Source organism: Prosopis cineraria, unplaced genomic scaffold (genome assembly GCF_029017545.1).
Source record: "Prosopis cineraria cultivar Desert tree isolate PC_DT_omini unplaced genomic scaffold, ASM2901754v1 PC7, whole genome shotgun sequence".
NCBI classification, from domain to species: Eukaryota; Viridiplantae; Streptophyta; class Magnoliopsida; order Fabales; family Fabaceae; genus Prosopis; species Prosopis cineraria.
Window position 1 is genome coordinate 31932024 of NW_026555338.1, and position 20570 is coordinate 31952593.

At 31.9% G+C, this 20570-nt stretch overlaps 3 protein-coding genes and 2 pseudogenes across 3 annotated transcripts in view; all 5 read left to right on the forward strand.

The window, feature by feature from the left end:
- The window catches only part of LOC129315564 (glycolate oxidase 1), a 73284-nt gene that overhangs the window by 17243 nt on the left and 35471 nt on the right, over positions 1 to 20570 (forward strand). The gene's annotated exons all lie outside the window — the stretch shown is intronic.
- On the forward strand, positions 8703 to 9795 carry LOC129315571 (glutathione S-transferase U19-like). Its single transcript, XM_054959371.1, has 2 exons — positions 8703 to 9073; positions 9165 to 9795. The coding sequence occupies exons 1-2, from the start codon at positions 8750 to 8752 to the stop codon at positions 9507 to 9509; spliced, it is 669 nt and encodes a 222-aa protein (XP_054815346.1). The 5' UTR covers positions 8703 to 8749; the 3' UTR covers positions 9510 to 9795.
- On the forward strand, positions 9929 to 11231 carry LOC129315572 (glutathione S-transferase 3-like). The gene is made up of 2 exons (XM_054959372.1): positions 9929 to 10411; positions 10536 to 11231. The coding sequence occupies exons 1-2, from the start codon at positions 10091 to 10093 to the stop codon at positions 10878 to 10880; spliced, it is 666 nt and encodes a 221-aa protein (XP_054815347.1). The 5' UTR covers positions 9929 to 10090; the 3' UTR covers positions 10881 to 11231.
- Positions 13098 to 14276, forward strand: LOC129315573 (probable glutathione S-transferase; annotated as a pseudogene).
- LOC129315569 (probable glutathione S-transferase parC) lies at positions 14421 to 17886 on the forward strand (annotated as a pseudogene).

A 20570-nucleotide genomic window follows, 5' to 3' on the forward strand; every position in this document is an offset into this window, starting at 1 on the left:
CACATTTATTGAGACTCAAATGAAAAAAGTCTTTGAAGAGATATATGACACATTATTTTTTAAGTGTGGTTTAGCTATTACAACAATCAGTAGTAGCAACAGTAAGACAATAAATGATATAAGTATATATTTAAAGTTGACATATGTGTTATAGGTATACTTGGTCAAATTTTGGGATTTTGATTCTTATTTTTGCCACTAATTGATTAAACTTAAGCTATTTCAAATTGTAAATAACTTTTATTTAGGAATTCATAATATATATATATATATATATATATCATGTATATGATTTTCGATGGTTTTTGAAATTCTGCTTTTGTGTACATATTTTATATTGGAATATGTTTTTGTAATATAAAATGTAGGGGTTGTTGGAAATATAGGCCCCTATTTTAAAAAATTTGGTAATTAAATCACTTTTTACAAAACCATTTAATATTATGATCAAATAACAATACATAAATATAAAATGGTTGTCACATCACAACCATTATATATATATATATATATATATATTAACGGTCATGTTATCATAGCCATTTAATATTTCTAATATTAAATAGTTCTAGGCAAAAAAAAAAAAACCATTTTATAAGGTGATTTCCAATCTCTCCAAACTCCAAACTCATATTAAATAATTTTTAGATAAAAATCATTTTAAATAAAAATTGTTTAATAAATCAAGAATATTAAAGTGTTAATAATTGTTAAATAGAAGCTTGAGGAATATTCAGCATCACATGATTCAACAGTCCATAACCTTTTAATATTAGAAAAAAAAAATCAGTTTCATAAAGCCATTTTTATAGTAGTGAAAAAAAGCCTCTTTTTACCTTGATATCCTATCCGATGATGTTTTGAGACTATTTTATCCTTCATAACCATCTTTTGATATATTTCAAGATTTAATGAGACCTTTGGATTGTAAAATGTTGTATTATTTTGGGATCCTGTTTTGACACGCTTTGATTAATTTAAAAAAAAAACTTTTAATTTCTATGATAAGCTTTTTGTATTGAGTTAAATTTTTTTTTTTATCATAGTAGATTCTTTTTTATTATGATAGTCTATTTGTAAATAATTTTAATAATTAAAAAAAGCATTTTCTATCATAATAAGTTTTAAAAAGAGATATTAATATTTCTATTTATCATAGTAGACACTATTTTACCTTAATAGGATTTTAATTAATTACTTTCAGTCTTAAATCATGGTAGACACTCTCCTACCTTGGTAGAGTTAACAATAACCATTTGAAAAAGAAGAATGTTGCAATAATCACATGGAAGAATGCTGCAAGTTTTTATGTTTCTGTAAACTAAACTTGCCATAAAACATGAACAGTAAAAACAAGAGTACAGTGGGGTTGAAGGAATCTGCCAAAAACAGAGAGCACCAGAAGATAAATTAAGCAGGGCAGCACGCGTTCATACTGCCGTTTGGAAGAAATATTACATTATCTAATAAATCAAGTATAGATAAACCATGTCACTGTTAATTAACTCACGACATCCAACTTTGGAACTTCTTGTTTCATTCATTTTTTTTCCTCCTTCGATTTTCTACGGTCATTAGGAAAAGTTCAAATCTCTGCACTTTGCGACTGGTGGCTGCTCTAGTTTCTTAATTGGCAACATGATAGATCATACGAATTAATTATCTATTTGAAACCAGGATTACAATTACAAATCTTCCAATCTTCAAATTTTAAAAGAACACAACTTCATAACATATACGAATTGCTTCATACCAATGGAGGTCACGATGAAATTACAATTCACTCCAACACATAATTCATGATTCCAAAGCTAAAGAAACTAATAAAATGGCATCACCATATCACAATCACATTATTTTTGTTGTATTTCCACCACATTATGACTATTTTAGTTAAGGCAACAATTTAGATAAACTCTCCCACACATTACACATTACACCCACTAATGTATATGGCACGATTTTGCAGCAGATCAATTCTGATAAACAGGAATTCCTCAGCTTTTGCAGATAAAACCAAGTTCACACTTGATTAGAAGTTCCAACTGATAATAGCAGCTAGCCAATCAATAATATTCGAGTCAACAGTAAACAAATTTAAATCTCATAGCCAATAAATAGTTGAGAAAGAAAAACAAAAGTAACAATTGTACTTGTAAATAACAATGACATGGTAGCAAGGTAAGAAGATATTACCCTTAATTAGTTGCGAAGTCACCTGCGCCATCTTGCCAAAAAGAGTAGTGTTGTCACATAGATAGAGTCTGTCAGCTTGTTTAAAAAATTGAAGTAGGCATGTCTCCAAGAATGAATAACCAACAATGACCCGAATACAATCCAAAATTCAAAGGCAAATCCCACGCCTAAGCTTTCGTAGAATCCTTTTGTGAAAGGATGATCTTCATCAACAACTTGGTTAGCTTGTGTCCCATTCCTTGATGGATGATCTTTAGAAGAACAAAGCATGTCCAGTGGCCTCCCGCTAAGATAAGGATTTCCTTTGTAGCTAGAGCCATCAAAAGATTGCAATTGTGTTCCTATCGGAATTTTTCCCAACAAGTTATTATTCAATAAATTCAAAATACTCAATGAAGATATTTCAGCAAGACTTGAAGGGATTTCTCCATGAAAATAATTTCTTGATAGATCCAGAGCCTCTAATGATTTCAGGTGTCTTATCTCTAAAATGATTTGTCCACTCAATTTATTTGCTGACAGATTCAAGAATCTCAATTCAACCAGTTTCCCAATTCCTGTTGGCATTTCCCCCACTAGTTGATTGTGAGAGAGATCAATGCTTACAAGCCTGTAGATATCATTATACACCAATTCTCTTCCTTTCCACACCATAGGCAAGTACCAATCAAAAATTCTACCTGCCACATATTCTCCATTCTTGTAGTATCTGATCCAATACATGGAATCATTTCTCACATGTTTTTGAGTCATTGCAACTTGTTTGTCAAAACAATTTGGTATTGATCCTGTAAACTTATTAAAAGAGAGATCCAAGACTCTGACATTTTTTAAGTAACATACATGGAAAGGTAACTTTTCATCTAATTTATTCATCCGCAGGCTAAGAGTTTCCAACTTTTTTAGATTGTTTCTTGTCCATGAAGTTGGTATTGGTCCTGACAAGCTATTTTCACCCAAATCTAGCATTTCCAATTCGGTTACATTTTCCAAAGGGGGAAGCCCACCACTCAAGCAATTGTTTCGCAAAATTAATTGCACAAGTTGACTTAAGGATGCCATAGAGTCAGGAATTCTTCTTGAGAGTTTATTATTGGAAAAATCAAGAATCTTTAATGATTTAAAATGATCCCAACAATCAAGAAGTTCCCCTAATAGGCCGTTACTTGAGAGATTCAGGGCTATCAAATTTTCAACAATTGCACCCTTATTGCATGAAGGAGCAAATTTTGAAATTTGATTTCCTCAAAGATCAACAAATTCTATATTTAATAAGAACAATAGAACTGAACCTTCAATTTGATTGTGAGCCAATGATATTGCTGGAACAACAAATTTAAGTGACAAATCTGGAATTGCACCTTTGAGGTTGCTAGATTCTATTTGGAGAGAATTAGCTCCCTCAACAAGTCTCCAAAACCAATTAGGTATAGAATCATTAATTTCAGCATGAGAAATGTATAAAAGTTGTAAATTCTTTTGATTGCGAAGCCAAATGGGGAAGTCAGGACCCAACTTACAATGGATTAACCATAAGTCTCGTAATTGAAAAGGAGCATTCCAGTTGTTGCTGAATTTGAGGGTTAATAGGTTATCCGATAGATCTAATGATTGTAACCTGGTGAGATTATCAAAATGGACATCGCTGATTGTTCCATTTAAGTCATTATATGAAAGGTCGAGATCAACTAAAGAATTCATGTTTTTCCCAAAATCATTTGGAAGGGGACCACTTAAGTGATTGTGATAAAGATAAAGTGTTGCAAGATTAGAGCTTAGATTGAACAACCAAGGGAATATTGATGATGTGAACTTGTTTTTATTGAGAGCAAGAGTTACAAGAGATGTAGAAAAATTCAAATGGTTTGATCTCAAGTGCAGGTGGACCGATGAGAGAGTTTGTTGTTGATTTTTTACATGTCTCTATCTATGATAACAACTAAAGGTTTTGGAAGGTGAAGCTACTTTCAAGCATCATTTCTATATGATGTAATGGTTTTAAATATTGTTTTATGACCGCGATGATTTTTGTGGAATTAGTGCCTTTAATTCCACTAACACGGAAAGCAAAACCTAATTTCACTTTCTAACTCAAGTTTGACGAAGTCTAACCTTGAGAGAGAGTTCGTTGTTGATTTTTTACATTTGTCTCTATCTGTGGAAATAAATAAAGGTTTTAGAAGGTGGAGCTACTTTCAAGCATCGTTTCTATATGATGTAACGGTTTTAAATATATTTTTATGACTGCAATGATTTTTGTGGAATTAGTGCCTTTAGTTCTACTAGTACAAACAACAAAACCTAATTTTACTTTCTAGCTAAAGTTTGACAGAGTCTAACCTTGTTTTTTGCTTTATATGAATAAGAAAAATTCAATTTCCCACAAAACAACTTTGTGATCTACCTATCACATATTTTTCCAATTTTTAAATATAAAAAAATCAATTCACATAATTTATAAAAATCTGTTTATTATAATAATTATATATGAAATTAAAAAATATAGACTAAATTATCCATGTAATTAATAAAACAGATTTGTTTAATAAAATAAATATTAATTTTATGATGGACAATTTAAAAAGTGATAAATGTTTTTTTGAAATTTATAATTGTACTTATAAATAAAAATAAAGAGATACATGATATTCGTTCTCTTATATTCGAAAATGGAGGTAATGCAAATAAAATGCTCTCTCCCTCCTCTTTTTCCTTATTCCAATCTGTATAAACTCAATTCAACGAAGGCAGCCTTCGTACTATGTATAATTGTGCCCCAATCATATAACTAGTAATGCTGGTTTTGCCTTAACGCTAACTCATATAGGATGTGTTTGGATTTTAATTGAAAAAAATTGATTAAGAAAAAAATTGATTATTAGAATGTGATGGTGTTTAGATAAAATTTCAAAAATTGATTATGATATTAATTTTTTAAAATGAAATAAATTTCAGCTTATTCCAAATGGAGTTTTAGAAACCAAATAAAGTTTGAAAAAATTAGGGTGTTTGAATAAAATTTTTTAAAACCAAGTTTTGAACCTAGAATTGATTCTAAAAAGGTATCCAATAGGCCCATACCATCCTAATACGCCGGACTTTTCCCTCTTTCCTGTGCTCGAGAAATTATGTGAGTGCAAACTAAAACATCGCTCTTATAATATTAAAATGTTTTAATGGGAAAAACTTATATATTTAGTGGTATATATTTAAAGTTCTTGTTTCTAATTAAATTACTCCCTCCGTTAAAAAATGTAAAACATTTTTAACTAAATCTCACCTTTCAATAAAACGTTTACTTATTTTTCAATTAACTCTATCTTTTTATATTTATTCTTATTAAACACCTAACAATAAATAAAAAGTCATTATCAATAGAGGTACTTTTGAAAAAAAGGCAATGATTATATCTCGAAAGATTAAAAATACCTTATATTTTTTAACATCTAATTCTTCAAAAAATACTTTATATTTTTTAACGGAAGGAGTAAGATATATGTATCTTTTATATATTATTTATCTATAATAAATTATTGTTATTAATATTATTAACATATTAAAATTCACATGCATTAATTTAATTGAATAAAAGTATATTATACATATAAGACTAAGTACATTTCAGTTAAAAAAAAAAAGCCTGTACATCAATTTTATCCTACTTTAATTTAAATAATCCCTTAACTTTTGTTTGTTGCATGTTACAAAGTGATTCTTGAAGTTAAACTTAAAAGTTTAGGCCAAAGAAAAAAAGTTAAACTTAAAAAGTGTTTTGAAACAGTTTTTTTTTAACAATTTTAAAAGAGTCTTTATATATATATGTATATGTATGTGTATATATATATATATATGTTAGTTTACGTACACAAGTTTCAGGAGCTCATTAAAATTAGAACACGTTTTTAAATTTAAAAAATATTTATATAAATATTTGTAAATAACTGATTAACAACGTGTTTACAATATCAGTAAGAGTTAATCCTTCAACTTTATAAATTATTATGGCCCAAATCCACAATGTCCTGGGATTGGAAACCATCTTTAGTGCCGTTATTTGATTTGATGCCACCTTAGACCACATCAAATCATAAAGATCTTGGGTTTGGGCCTAATGAATAATAAGAATTGGTAAGTCCAAATGAGTCGACGGTTGAGCCTCTGATTCTGTTCACTTCAGTCTTATATTTGCTTCTAGCCTGTTCCTATTTTAATTGCCTTCCTTCCATATGAGATGTTTTTCCATAATAGTTTGATTGCCGTTAATTAATACCCAATCCCAGGTGCTGGCGAACGAATTAATTCTTCGATAAGCTGCACCTATTGAGTCACAAAGAGATTAGTCACATACTCACATAGTCACATACAATATACTTGACAGATTAAAAAATTATATAAAAAAAAAACATGTGAGCGAGCGAGCACTCATTTTTTTCGTACTTATTTATTCTTATTTTCATTTTTTTCAATGGCCATTTTACAAAAAAATGTCATTATAACTAACATAATTGCTGGAGGAACAAAAAAAAAAAAACTAACGTAGTTATTACCCCCAATTCAAATATTGATTCAGACATAAAACTTCTCATTTTATGAAACTCTATTGGCTAATTGATATCCTTCTACCTAAATTTTTCAATATTTTTACCATCAGGAAAATACCTAATTTTCAATATGCGTGTGTCAAAATTATTTCCTTCGTGTTACAAATAAATAATTAATGATTACTATTCTGTGAAATATCTTACATATTCAAATATAATCTAAGTTATATATTAAATATCGACAATGCTGGTGACTGTTAAATATTAATTAACCTTTAACGGCCAACATTGCAATGACTTCTTATCTTATTCATTACTCTCCTTCTATTTTCTTTAGCCATTAGAAAATTTCAAAATGCAGTTCTTTAAGCGAGAGGCAGCTCCAAGTTCTTTAGTGGCACAATGATTGATCATGCGAACTAATTATCTATTTGGCATGGCACTTCGATTAAAATGACGAATCTTCACACCTTTAAATGTAAATACAAGATAACTTTGGAATATTAGACTTAAAAGAAGTCCAAAAAAAATTCACATCTTACTAAATTAGGAATATATAAAAGTTAGGATATGTTTGACTAAATTGTTTAAACTATTTTAATATAATAGATTATCCTAAAATATACTTAATATAAATTTAATATGATCTCATGAGCTATTCAATCAAGGATAAAAAAATACTAAAAAATAAAAGGTTAGAAAAGGAAGAGAGAAGAGGGAGGAGGATACCTAGAGTCTTGAAGACTAAAAAAAAAAAAAAAACAAAGTATAAGTCCAAATAAAAAAAAGAAAAAAAATGAAAATGAAAAAATGTTAAAAAAAAATAGTATAGGGAATATTAGATTTAAAGAGATCCTACATCTAAAAAAATTTAAAAATAAATTAAAAATATATTAAATTTAAAATGTATCTAATTAAATAATTTAAACTATTTTGATGTAATAGACTATCCTAGAGCACTTAATATAAACCTATCACAGAATTTATATGAACTGGTTCGCGTCATTGTCAATAGAGATTACAATAAAATTGCAATTCAGGCCAACACATACTCTTGTTATGAAAGAATCATCTTTATCAACAACTTCATTGGCTTGTATCCATTTTCCTGAAGGATGATCTCCAGGAGAACAAAGCCTGCCTAGTGGGATTCTTCTTGTAGCTAGAGCCATCAAAAGATTGCAATTGTGTTCATCCTGGAATTTGTCCAAACAAGTTACTATTCGATAAATATGACAATTCAATTAATTTAATTGATGAATGCCAGTTCTGAATAATATTTTATTATATATAAAATAAAAAATCTCAGGAGATTCAAACCTCTGCACATTAATAGTTTGTTTGGTTGTGTTTTTATTTTTTATTTTTAAAATATCTTTTATAATTCAGTTTTTAAACTTATTTCTCAGAACCAAAAAAAATCAGTTTGAGAATGTTAATTTAAAAATAATTTTAAAATTAAAAAATTAATTAATAGTGATGATAGTTGATAATTAATGTTAGTGTCTTATGATAGAGACGGTAGGTTTTAATAATTAAATGTAATATATTTTAAAAATAAAAAAATGGAAATAATTTTTAGATGTTTTTATTTTAAAAAACAAAAATAGAATAATTTTAGAAATAATTAAATTTAAAATACTTATTCAAACAAGTTTTTAAATTTTTTTATTTTAAAAATAAAACATTGTTTATGAAATGAAAACCAAACTAAGTTCCATGAGTTTTTGTTTTTTTGTTTACCTCTTGCTTTTTAGCTTTTGGAACTAGATCCAATCTTTCACCATTTCCTCAACAGAAATAGAACTGACGAGTCCATTTGAGTGTGGCCCCTTTAGTAAATGACCCAATTCAATTCCTATGAGCTCAAGCCGCCTCTACTGACTTTTCCACAGTTGGAGATTGCATATATAGAATATAATCAACAAATTCATATTAGTATTTAAAAAAAAAAAATCATATTAGACTGCGTATTCTTCTTTAGCATTCATCGCTCTACAGCTTCTTTAACAATGGCTGATGATAAGGTGGAGATTGTTGTATTAGACTGTGGGTTCAGTATGTTTGGGATGAGGGCTAGGATTGCTCTGGCCGGGAAAGGAGTTCAATATAAGCGCCTGGAACAAGATCTGACGAACAAGAGCCCTCTGCTTCTGCAAATGAACCCAATTCAGAAGATGATTCCAGTCCTCATTCACAATGGCAAACCCATCTGCGAGTCCCTCATAATAGTCGAATATATCGATCAAGTTTGGAACCACACAGCTCCTTTACTTCCCCCTGATCGTTATCTCAGAGCTCGAGCCAGATTCTGGGCTAATTTCGTTGATCTCAAGGTAGAAAGATTCCTTAAAGGCCTTAACACCACCAATTTAATTTACTTACAAATGCACAGGCATGTCTCACAGAGAGCTTGAAAAAGTGCAGGTGTATGGAGCTTCCAGGAGAATATGGAATTCGAATGGAGAAGAGCAAGTGAAGGGGAAGAATGAGTTCATAGAGAGCTTGAGCCAAATGGAGGAGGAGCTTGGGAACAAGGTTTATTTTGGGGGTGACATGTTTGGCTTTGTTGATGTTGCTCTCATTCCTTTTTATTGCTGGTTTTATACCTACGAGACGTTTGGTAACTTCAAGATAGAGGAAGAGTGCCCTAAACTCATAGCTTGGGCTAAGAGATGCAAGATGAGGGAAAGTGTGTCCAAATCTCTTGGGGACGAGAAGCAAGTCTACGAGTCTGTTTTGGCCTACAAGAAATCATCTAGGCTCGCCTAGGCTGATTCTAAGCAAATTACTGCACCATATCTATTTTTTACCAACCAAATATTCCATGCATATTAGGGAATCAACAGCCGACATCTTTGTAGACAGTGTACCTCAATCTCAATCATGGTTATCTAATCGATGAGCTGGTTCCACTTGGGTTTGTCTACTTATTGATAATCTCAATAATTGACATTAGTTTGTCGGATGCAATTCACTGGTTTGTCTGTAAACTATAATTACAATGAAACATCAGCAGTAAAAGTAAGCAAGAGCTTAGTGCGTTTTCTTATGAAAATTTCAGAACATCAAGGGCATATTTAAGTCTCATTGTCCGCTTAAAGGTCTTCAAATCTTATATCATTCACGTGCAAGATGATCTTATCTCTGACTTTTAATTAAAAACATAAAGAATGGATGAGTATATTGGAGTTGAAGGAATCTACCAGAAAGCAACAGGTGAGCACAGAATAATAAATAGAGAAGGGAAAAAAGAAAGAAAAAAGAAGGAATTAGTGGTTGAGATCAATCACCTATAATATCTTCCTCGTACTTGTGCCCTGCACAAGTGAAAGATTCATCTGAGTTGGACAATGGCGGAAGAAGAAGAGGTGGTGTTATTGGACGAGTGGCTGAGCATGTTTGGGATGAGAGCCAGGATAGCGTTGGCTGAGAAGGGAATCAAATACGAGTACAAGGAAGAGGATCTGAGCAACAAGAGCCCTCTGCTTCTGCAAATGAACCCAATTCACAAGAAGATCCCTGTCCTTATTCACAAAGGCAAACCCATCTGTGAATCCCTCATAATAATTGAATACATCGACCAAGTTTGGAACCACACAGCTCCTTTACTTCCCTCTGATCCTTACCTCAAAGCTCAAGCCAGATTCTGGGCTGATTTTGTCAACAAGAAGGTAGTTTCCTAATTCTCCAGCACCTCTTGATCTAGTTCTCAAGGCATTATCTGCACTGATATAGACTCAATCCGAGTCATGATACATAACTTCAATACATGGATCATATGGTAATTAAATGCAGGTGGGAGATGTTGGAGGAAGGATATGGGCTGGAAAGACAGAAGAAATAGAGGAGGCAAAGAAGGAGATGATAGAGGGCTTGAAGCAATTGGAAGAGACACTGGGATATAATACTTTCTTTGGAGGTGAAACCTTCGGGTTTATTGACGTTGCTTTGATTCCATTCTATAACTGGTTTTACACTTACGAGCAATTATGCCAGTTCAAGGTGGAAACGCATTGTCCTAAGCTCATTGCCTGGGCTCAGAGATGCATCCACAGGGAAAGCGTTTCCAAGTCTCTTGCTGGTGAGAAGGAGATCTACAATTTTGTTGTTGACTTCAGAAAGAAAAGTCAATTGGATTGAAGAAACATATGCGAGTTGAAGAACCTGTGCCAAGAATAAACAAAAATAATTAGTTTGATGAAAAACATGCCTGAGTTTGGTGTGTTTGAGGACGAAGACTTGGTTGTGTCTGTTGATTACAGTAAAATTAGTTGATTGTAAGAATGTGTTGTTGATGTTCTTTTACAATAATAAGGGGAAGAAAAAAACACTAGGTTATTTCTTCGGCATTTGTTGACTTGTGGTTTCTGAGGTGTGAAAAGTCAAACTATGGACTCATCCACACCCATGGCATTCTGCAGTACCATGACATGTTTGTTACTAAATTAATTCAAAACCGCAATTGTAACCTCTTAATCAATTTATCCTTCATCCCAAAATTATCTTCTTATGCTGCAACTAATTTTTATTGGTAAAGACTTAACCCGAGAAAATTAGTCTTGCTAACGGAAAGAAAACTAATTATCAATATGTTAAAAATCGCATATGAATTCTAAATTAGTTTGTTGCTCATCCTTCATGGTTTTAAACTAGTGACTGTTGGAATATAACCAGAGATGCATGTAAGGGGAGAACGTTTCCAAGTCTCTTGCAGGTTACAAGGACACCAATGAGGTTTTTTTTTTTTTTTGGGGGGGTTAATTGAAGAGAAAATACTCGACAAGAGAACACACAAAAAAGAAAAGAAAATAGAAGTAATGGACTGCTTGGCCCTTGACTGTATTGAGGCAGACAATTGATTGTGGTCTCAGTACCAGGATGTGCCTCTGAATCAGGAGAATCAGATGTTTTTGAGAGTGTCTACCACATGTTCCTTTACGGTTAGAATCTTTGTTCTGTGTTCAGGATTTCTTGCTTTCTCATATTCATAAGTCAAATGCTGTTGTTCTTACTGAGCTGCGAATGATATTGAATCTCACGAGTTGCTCCTTCCTAATGTATTTCTAACACGCTCTGTTGCTCAACATGAAGTAAAATTTTCTTTTACAATATCTATTAGTTAAAATTTGAAGCATTTCTGGACGGGAAGCCAAACTTTTAACTAGTCACGGACCCGGAAAAATTTGGCGGTGGGGGTAAAAATTTGTTAAATAATTGTTAGAGAATAAGGTATAAAGCATACAATTATAATGGTGTGTTAAATAAAACTATCTAATATAAATAAAATTTAACCACTTTTCAGTATTAGAATATTTTTGGGATAATTTTTTTATTTAAACAAGTTAAAAAATATTTTTTAAAATATTATCCCTTTATTCCTAAATTATATCATTATTTGAAATTATAACATATAGGTTAGATTGGGGTTAAATTTTGGAGAGATAAGTGAAACTTTTAAGGAGGTAAATTGATTTTTCTTTGAAAAAATAACAATAAAATTATTTTGAAATATATAAATAATAATTTGATATCTCAAAATATCATAATTCCTTTGAAGTCTTTAGAAACTTTCTATCATTAATGAATTATATAAATTACCAAATTGCTTAGTTTAAATATTCACAATTTTTCTTCTTATATTCGCAATAATGTAATAGCAAATCACAACTTCGTATATTAAATTCTTCATTTGTTATTGCATTGTTGCGAATATAAGAAGAAAAGTTGTAAATATTTAAATAAAAATTATGAATTATTTATTTTTAATAAAGATAATTTAATAATTTATGTAAATTTATTAATGATAGAAAAGTATCTAAAAATTTTAGGAGAATTATAATATTTTGAAATATCAAATTATTATTTACATATTTTATAGAAATTTTATTATTATTTTTTTGTTTTCCTTCTTGGCCAAAAAAAAAATAATTTTTTCTTTCAATAGAACGCAATTGAAACATTTTTAGGAGGTAAAGAAAGTTTTTTGAGTTATATATATATATATATATATATTTGGTGAGGGCAGTTGGCCCCTCTAGCAATCAGGTAGGTGTGTCCTGCTTTAACCTTTGATAGACTGAAGAGCCCTTTAACTTACTTGGGATTCTTTACATATTAGCCCTCAGCATGCTTCAAGATTGGTTGATAAATGGAAAGTCATATAGTGTTCCTCTAACGACATGGAATTTCTAGCCTTCGTGATTTACTATCCACAAGTTTTGTGGCTGTCCAGTGACCACGATGAATAGTCTGTTTACTCGAATAATGTTTACTGCCCTTTGGCCAAAACAAAAACAAAAACAAAAGAATAATATTTACCGTCTGAGCTAATTTGGATAAGGAAACATGTGGAAGACGTTCAACCATATATGGACACACAAAATTGGACCGAAACGTTGCCGATCATCCATTCTGTGTACTCGAAATTTCTAGTTCTTGCGCCTCACTGTTTCAGTCATTCAGCTAGAGATTTCAGTAGTCGTCTTGGATTATGGCGGACGAGGTTCTTCTGTTGGATGCAAAGGTAAGCATGTTTGGGATGAGGGCTAGGGTTGCCTTGGCCGAGAAAGGCGTTAAGTATGAGTACAAGGAGCAGGATCTGACCAACAAGAGCCCTCAGCTTTTGCAAATGAACCCAATTCACAAGAAGATCCCAGTTCTGATCCATAACGGCAAAGCCATAAATGAATCACTAATAATTGTTGAGTACATTGATGAGGTCTGGAAGGGTGAAGCTCCACTACTCTCCTCTGATCCTTATGAGAGAGCTCAAGCCAAATTCTGGGCTGATTTCATTGGTTCCAAGGTTGGTATCAGTTTTATCACTGTCTAAAACGATATTTATCAGTATTGATAGTGCTATCAAAATATGCAGGTTCATGAGGTTGGAAAGAGGATTTGGGTTGGAAAAGTTGAAGAGCATGAGCAGGCGAAGAAGGAACTGATTGAGAACTTGAAGCAATTGGAGGAGATGTTCTTGGAGACAAACCATATTTCGGTGGTGACACGTTTGGTTTTGTGGATGTTGCTTTGGTCCCATTTTATAAATGGTTCTATGTTTATGAGAAAATAGGGAACTTCAAAGTGGAATCAGAGTGTCCTAAAATCATCGAATGGGCTAAGAGATGCTTGAAGAGAGAAAGTGTTGTCAAATCACTTGCTGATGAGAAGGAGATCTACGAGTTTGTCTTGGGCTACAGGAAGAAGCTTCAGTTGGACTAAACAGAAAACATCTTAATTGGAAAATGCCAGGGAATTTTAGGTAAGACGCGAATTAAAGTATTCTGGTTCAGGATGGTTGGGTTTGTCTAGGTTTCTTTGATGGACAGACACTTGAGAGAATAAGGAAACTTGTTTTACTGACGAGATTTCCATGGTTTCTGGCTAAATATGTGAAGTTGCATGAAGTTATTAGACACATCTTAGTGTCTTTGCATTGTAAAAGAACCTGGCATATTTCTGTGTGTCTTATTAGCTATATAGCATGGATAATTCAAAAAAGTAAATGTATCTATATTCGATATGATACTTGTAGGATACTCCTGCATACATGTCCCATATCCTAACATTTGTGATATGATTTTTTTTAATTTTTTTACTATATCATTTAAAAACTTAAAAAAATACTTAATATTTTAGTTAATTCCTATAAATATTCTTATATTACTTTAGAAATTCTTGTTTTAAAATCAAAATACCTATATTTATATTATAAAATGTTAAAATATATATTATAAATATTCTCGTATCTGTATTCTAAAATTTTGAAAATTTGCTGTATCTTTGTATCATGTTGTATCGTATCGGATACTCATACCCGTATTTATGCAACCTAGCTTATTAGTTATTACTCGTGTCTGTATTTTACTCATTCTAGATTTCCATGGCTTGTAATAGCCGAATGCATGAAAATGTGTTTTATTACTCATGTTCTTCAATGAACACAATATAACGCGCGCGCGCGCACTGCTTGATTTACTTAACCCAGCCAAGACAGGACAAGTTGGTTGATTCTGGCACTTTACCTAAATCACCATTTTTTTAGATATACTTACAGCACATAATGAATCTGAGCTTTACAACTTGTTATCTGAACATGAAGTGAAGGCGCATCTAATTGTTCGTTTAATAGATGTATCTTTATTAAAAGTTGAAGCAAATTTAAGATGAAGAAAGAAACATGAGAACTTGAAATTAACCTATTGAGTGGCAGACAACTTCATTGTCTCCAAAAGGAACTCATACACACTTTGTGCTGATCAGGAAGAGACGAAGACACACTCTTTTATTAGATGTTCTCCTTTGCTTGTTTCCACTCTCTTCCCACTTCATGTCTATTTCAATTTAGCTACTTCTTTCGGTTCTAAAAGTATAAACTAATTAACTAATTTACAGAAATTAAGAAAAATAGGTAAGTTAGTTATATGTACTTGTATTTCTAAAATACCCCGTCTTTTAATTATTTATATTGGAGTATTATCAACATAACCTATATATCCTACAAGAATCTCACTATAAAGGTAGTTTAGGAAAAAAAAATAAATATGAGAGACAAATGAGATTATGGTTTTACATTTAGAACCAAAATAGACTCCTCAACTAACATGTTTGATTATGCATTACTCAGTCTTGACATGTGAAGACTTGAGAGAATAAGTCGTACTATTTATAACATGTAAGTGACTTGTTTAGAGTATTTTTATAATCTATTTTGATGTTGATGTATTGATAATTATGAATAGATTTACAAGCAGACTTGGTCTAAAAATAGATGAAGGTCATAGAGCTTTTGTGAAAACTAAAGAATAATACGAAAAGTTGTGTTTTGATGGAATGAGAGTTATAAGATCCCCTCTTATCAGCATAGTCAGCCCAGAATTAATTTAGGATCTGAGGCATTGGACCGCAACGAGGGCCTCACAGATACATCTAACTTTGTGAATGAGAACCGGAATTTCCTTGTGAACCGGGTTCATTTGGAGGAGAACCGGGATTCTCTTGTTCCTCGAGTCCTCAAACTCAAATTATGGTAACTTGAAAGATCAACTTGTTGAGCATTACAATGCATGGTGTCGTTCTTATGCAAATAACCTTTTATCTAAAATGAAATGGAACTAGCAAAAGTACAAAATAATTTTTTTAAAAATATCCACGTTATTGGAAAAATTAATTATAATATGATGAATTCACTTCAAAAATGTGTTATAAAATAAGATGGAGGGAATATTTTTTTTAAGTTTGTATATATGAAATTTACTTTATTTGACACTCTTGGTGCCTTTTATTTGTCTATAAATATATAGTATACATTATTTTGTCGATATATATTTTATATATCAAACACTCTGCAGGGAACCAACCACATGTTCCTTTACGGTTAGAATCTTTGTTCTGTCTTCAAGATTTCTTGTTTCCTCATGTCCAGGAAGTCCAATGTTGTTCTTCTGAACTGCTAATGATATGGAATCTCACAAGTTACTCCTTCCTAATGTATATCTCTCACGTTCTGTTGCTCAACATGAAAGTAAAATTTTCTTTTACAGTACCTATCAGTTACAAATTGGGGCATTTTTGGCTGGGAAGCCAAGCTTTTGACCTTTGATAGACTGAAGAGCCCTCAACTTACCTGAGATTCTCTACACAGCCCTCTGCATCCTTCAAGATTTGTTGATAAATGTAAGGTCAAATAGTGTTCCTCTTACGATATGGAATTTCTAGATGAATTAGTATCCACAGGTTTTGTGACCGATCAATGACTAACATAGGCTGTTATTATATGATATCTTTCTTTCATTTTATATATTTTTAATTATTGTACAGATTTGTTTCTATTTTCAGTTACATAGTTATCTCCTGCATAAATACTTTTCCATATTGGAATATTGAAACAAGCTTGATGAAAAGGATGGGGTGGTCCGCATTCCATATTCTCACACAAAAAGTGACAAGGGAAACAAAAACTTGTGGACTATGTTTGACTACCGACACTCAAGACTGGACTGAAATCTTGCCGATCATCCAGTTTTCCTTAATGTATTTCCATTCTCTGTTCTTGAAATATCGAGTTCTGGTCTGTATGCTTCACTCTTTCTGCTAGAGATTTCAGTGGTTGTCTTTGACAATGGCGGGCGACGTTGTTTTGCTGGATGCCAACGTATGCATGTTTGGGATGAGGGCTAGGGTTGCCTTGGCTGAGAAAGGTGTTGAGTACCGAGTACAAGGAACAAGATCTGACCAATAAGAGCTCTGTGCTTCTGCAAATGAACCCAGTTCACAAGAAGATCCCAGTTCTGATCCATAACGGCAAATCCATCAATGAGTCACTAATAATTGTCGGGTATATTGATGAGGTCTGGAAGGGTCGTGAAGCTCCATTACTCCCCTCTGATCCTTATCAGAGAGTTCAAGCTAAATTCTGTGCTGATCTCATTATTTCCGAGGTTGGTATCAGTTTTATCATCACTGTCAAAAAGGATATTTGTCAGCAATGAAAGTGCTATCAGAATATGCAGGTTCATGATATTGTCAAGAGGATTTGGGGAGCAAAAGTTAAAGGGCATGAGCAGGCAAAGAAGGAGCTGATTGAGAACTTGAAACAATTCGAGGAGTTTCTTAGAGACAAACCATGTTTCGGAGGCGACACGTTTGGGTTTGTGGATGTTGCTTTGTTCCCATTCTATAAATAGTTCTATGTTTACGAGACAATATGGAACTTCAAAGTGGAAGCAGGATGTCCTAAAATCATTGAATGGGCTAAGAGATGCTTGAGGAGAGCAAGTGTTGTCAAATCACTTGCAACACTTGCTGATGAGAAGGAGATCTACGAGTTTGTCTTAGCCTACAGGAAGAAGAATCAATTGGACTAAACAGAAAACATCTTAATTGGAAAATGCCAGGGAATTTTAGGTAAGACTCTAATTACAGTATTCTGGTTTAGGATGGTTAGCTATGTCAAGGTACTTTGATGGACAGACACTGAGATGAGAATAAGGAAACTCGTTTTACTGATGAGGTTTCCATGGTTTCTAGCTAAATCTATGCATTTGCATGAAGTTAACCTGGTATGTTTATGTGAGTCTTGTTAGTTATTACTCGTGTCCTTGGATGGAGGGAGACAATGCCAAAAATAAAGAAACTTGTTTACTCATTCGATTTTGCCAAGGCTTTCGGTAGCTGACTGTGCACTTTGCATGAAAATGTGTGTTTTTATTACTCATGTTCTTCAATGGACACAATATAACGCGCGCACACTGACACTACTTGAGTTACTGGACCCAACCAAGACAGGACACGTTGATGATTAATTCTGGCACTTTACCTAAATCATCGTTTTTTTTTTAAATATACTAAATGAATCTGAGCCTTATACCTTCTTTCATTATATGAATATGAAGTGAAGGAGCATCTAATTATTACTCGTTTATTAGACGTATAGACAATCTTCTTAAAGGACAAAAGAATGAAAACTGCTGAATGCCAAGCAACTTCATCACCTCCAAAGCAATGAATCATCTACTAATACATACTATCTTTATTTTTATATATAAAATGTTTTTAATCAAATTATATAAATTAATAAAAGTTAATTATTTAATTAGAAGTATGTTAACATTTTAATTTTCTTCTTAATTATTGTAAATACAAAATGAGTCTTTTTTAGAGTAAATTAATAGGAGTATTTATCTTTTTTTAATTTAATAAAGATATAATAATGGTCCATTCATTTAAAAATATGTTAATAATTTTTTATATTTAAGAATAAAAAAAGTTTTAAAAAATTTCTTACCCACAAGGACAGTGGGAGTAATTAATGGGCACTTGGTGGGAAATGATCAGGCTCAACCTTTTACACGTTATGGGTGTTTCTGTGACACATTAATCCAGTGTTTTTCGTATCGGTCTCTTGTGGTTGTGGTTCAAAATAGACCCCCCAAAAAAAAAAATCTTGTTTGCATTAATTGTAGAAATTGACTACGTGGACGAGCATTTAGGAGGGGGGGGGGGGACAATGTACTTTCCTCAAGTACTCTTTTCCGTAATCGTACTTTAATCGTATTTATGCTGTTTATCAATATCGCTGTAAATTTACAATAGTACCATCATTACCATGTCCATTATCTTTCTATTTTTTTTTAATTATTTTTATACAATAAACAAATGTAACATAGTGTAAGGAAAACTATAATATAATCTGATACTTTCACAAGTAAAAATTGAATGTTTACCGTTTTAATCCTTTAATTCCCCTCAAATTAAGGTGACTTGAAAGATAAACTTGTTGAGTGCTACAATGCATGCATGGTATCGTTGTTGTGGAAATAACCTCATCTAAAATGAAATGGAAAACTAACAAAAGTACAATATATTTTTCAAAATATAAAATTAGCATCCATCTTATTGAAAAAATTAATTATAATATAATAAATACTATATATTTCATTTCGCGCGTGTGTCTGTGTGTAATATGATAAAAGCAAATAATATTCCTACTATATGTTAACATTTCTTACTAGCACATTGAGATAAACAACTTTCTTTTGACGGCAGATGAAGGTGGCTTCCCTTTTCTTTTGCCCCCTAGTTCTTGAATTTGATTCTTTTGAGTCAAATAATATTCCTCATAGAGTAATGCCAATTCCACACTTTTGACAAATTATCGTTGGCACTTTGTTACTTTTTGGAATTGTTTGGGGATGGCATGTTTAATTGAAGAGGTTCTGATTAGTGAACAAACTAGAATATGCTTTATATGTTTTAATTTTCAGTTTCTCATCTCACTAATTATATATTATGGTAATGTGATCTATATGTTAGAACTTGCGTGTCAATGTCTAGTATGAAAGTGTTTCCGTCTTATAATTAACAGACAAATACTTTCATCTATCTCACATGATAAAGCTAGGAAAAATTAATTTTTCCTTCTTATTACTAAGCATAAATCATCAATAAATAATAGTAAAATATATTATTTCTCAAAAGAAATTTTTTAGTGAATGCAAGAAGGAGACCCTATCAACAGCATAAAGTATCTCCTCCAGTTTACAGAGAGCAAATGGTAAATCTCTCCATGGCACTAAGAAATTTTTTTGACAGAAAGCTATAAAAATATTTTCTTAAAAAAGGAAAGAAAGAAAAGAACGATATTGAGAGATATGAGGGAAGTACTGTTAGATTGTTTGTTTCTCTAGTTTGGGCAATTTGTTTCGTGGAATGATATCGATAACGACGAGAAGGCCATGTGAAACTCGTTTTCGTACACCAGCAAACTAACAAACCTGTTCTTCAACGGCAAGCTGGCATTCTCAAGAATTATTATTTTTATTTATATATATCAAATTTACTCTATTTTATACTTGGTCCCCTTTTATTTGTCAACACATATATTATATACATTATTTGTACGATCATAGAAGAGCCGAATGTCCCCTTTCCCTACCAATGTCGTGTTGATGCAGCTAAGGCTGCAAACCACATCCTCACTGCCTCACAAACTCACATTTCACTCTCATCACTCTCCGAATTCAATGCTCACCTTTTGTCCCAATCATTGGGAATCCTAATTTTATTTTTCCTTCTCATGCGGATTAGAATTCAATAAATGTCTTAAATCATTTTCTCTAATGAATGTCTCACGTGACATTAGAGATTGCCGATTCAATCAAATGATTGTTGGAGATGTAGGCACAAGATACAGGAAGAACACCAAATCACAACTCTATCTTTTGGTGTGCCCTATACCTTAATCTAACAATTCATATAATTATAGTGAAATAATTGAAATGCATTCTCATATAACTAACCCTTTAATTTAATGTTTCATTTGTTTTTGGT

Bases quoted from the DNA above. Each gene is read 5' to 3' on its own strand.
- LOC129315571 (XM_054959371.1), top strand. From the start codon at position 8,750: ATGGCTGATGATAAGGTGGAGATTGTTGTATTAGACTGTGGGTTCAGT. The intron at 9,074-9,164 runs GTAGAAAGATTC...GAAAAAGTGCAG, and splicing joins CTAATTTCGTTGATCTCAAG to GTGTATGGAGCTTCCAGGAG.
- LOC129315572 (XM_054959372.1), top strand. From the start codon at position 10,091: ATGGCGGAAGAAGAAGAGGTGGTGTTATTGGACGAGTGGCTGAGCATG. The intron at 10,412-10,535 runs GTAGTTTCCTAA...AATTAAATGCAG, and splicing joins CTGATTTTGTCAACAAGAAG to GTGGGAGATGTTGGAGGAAG.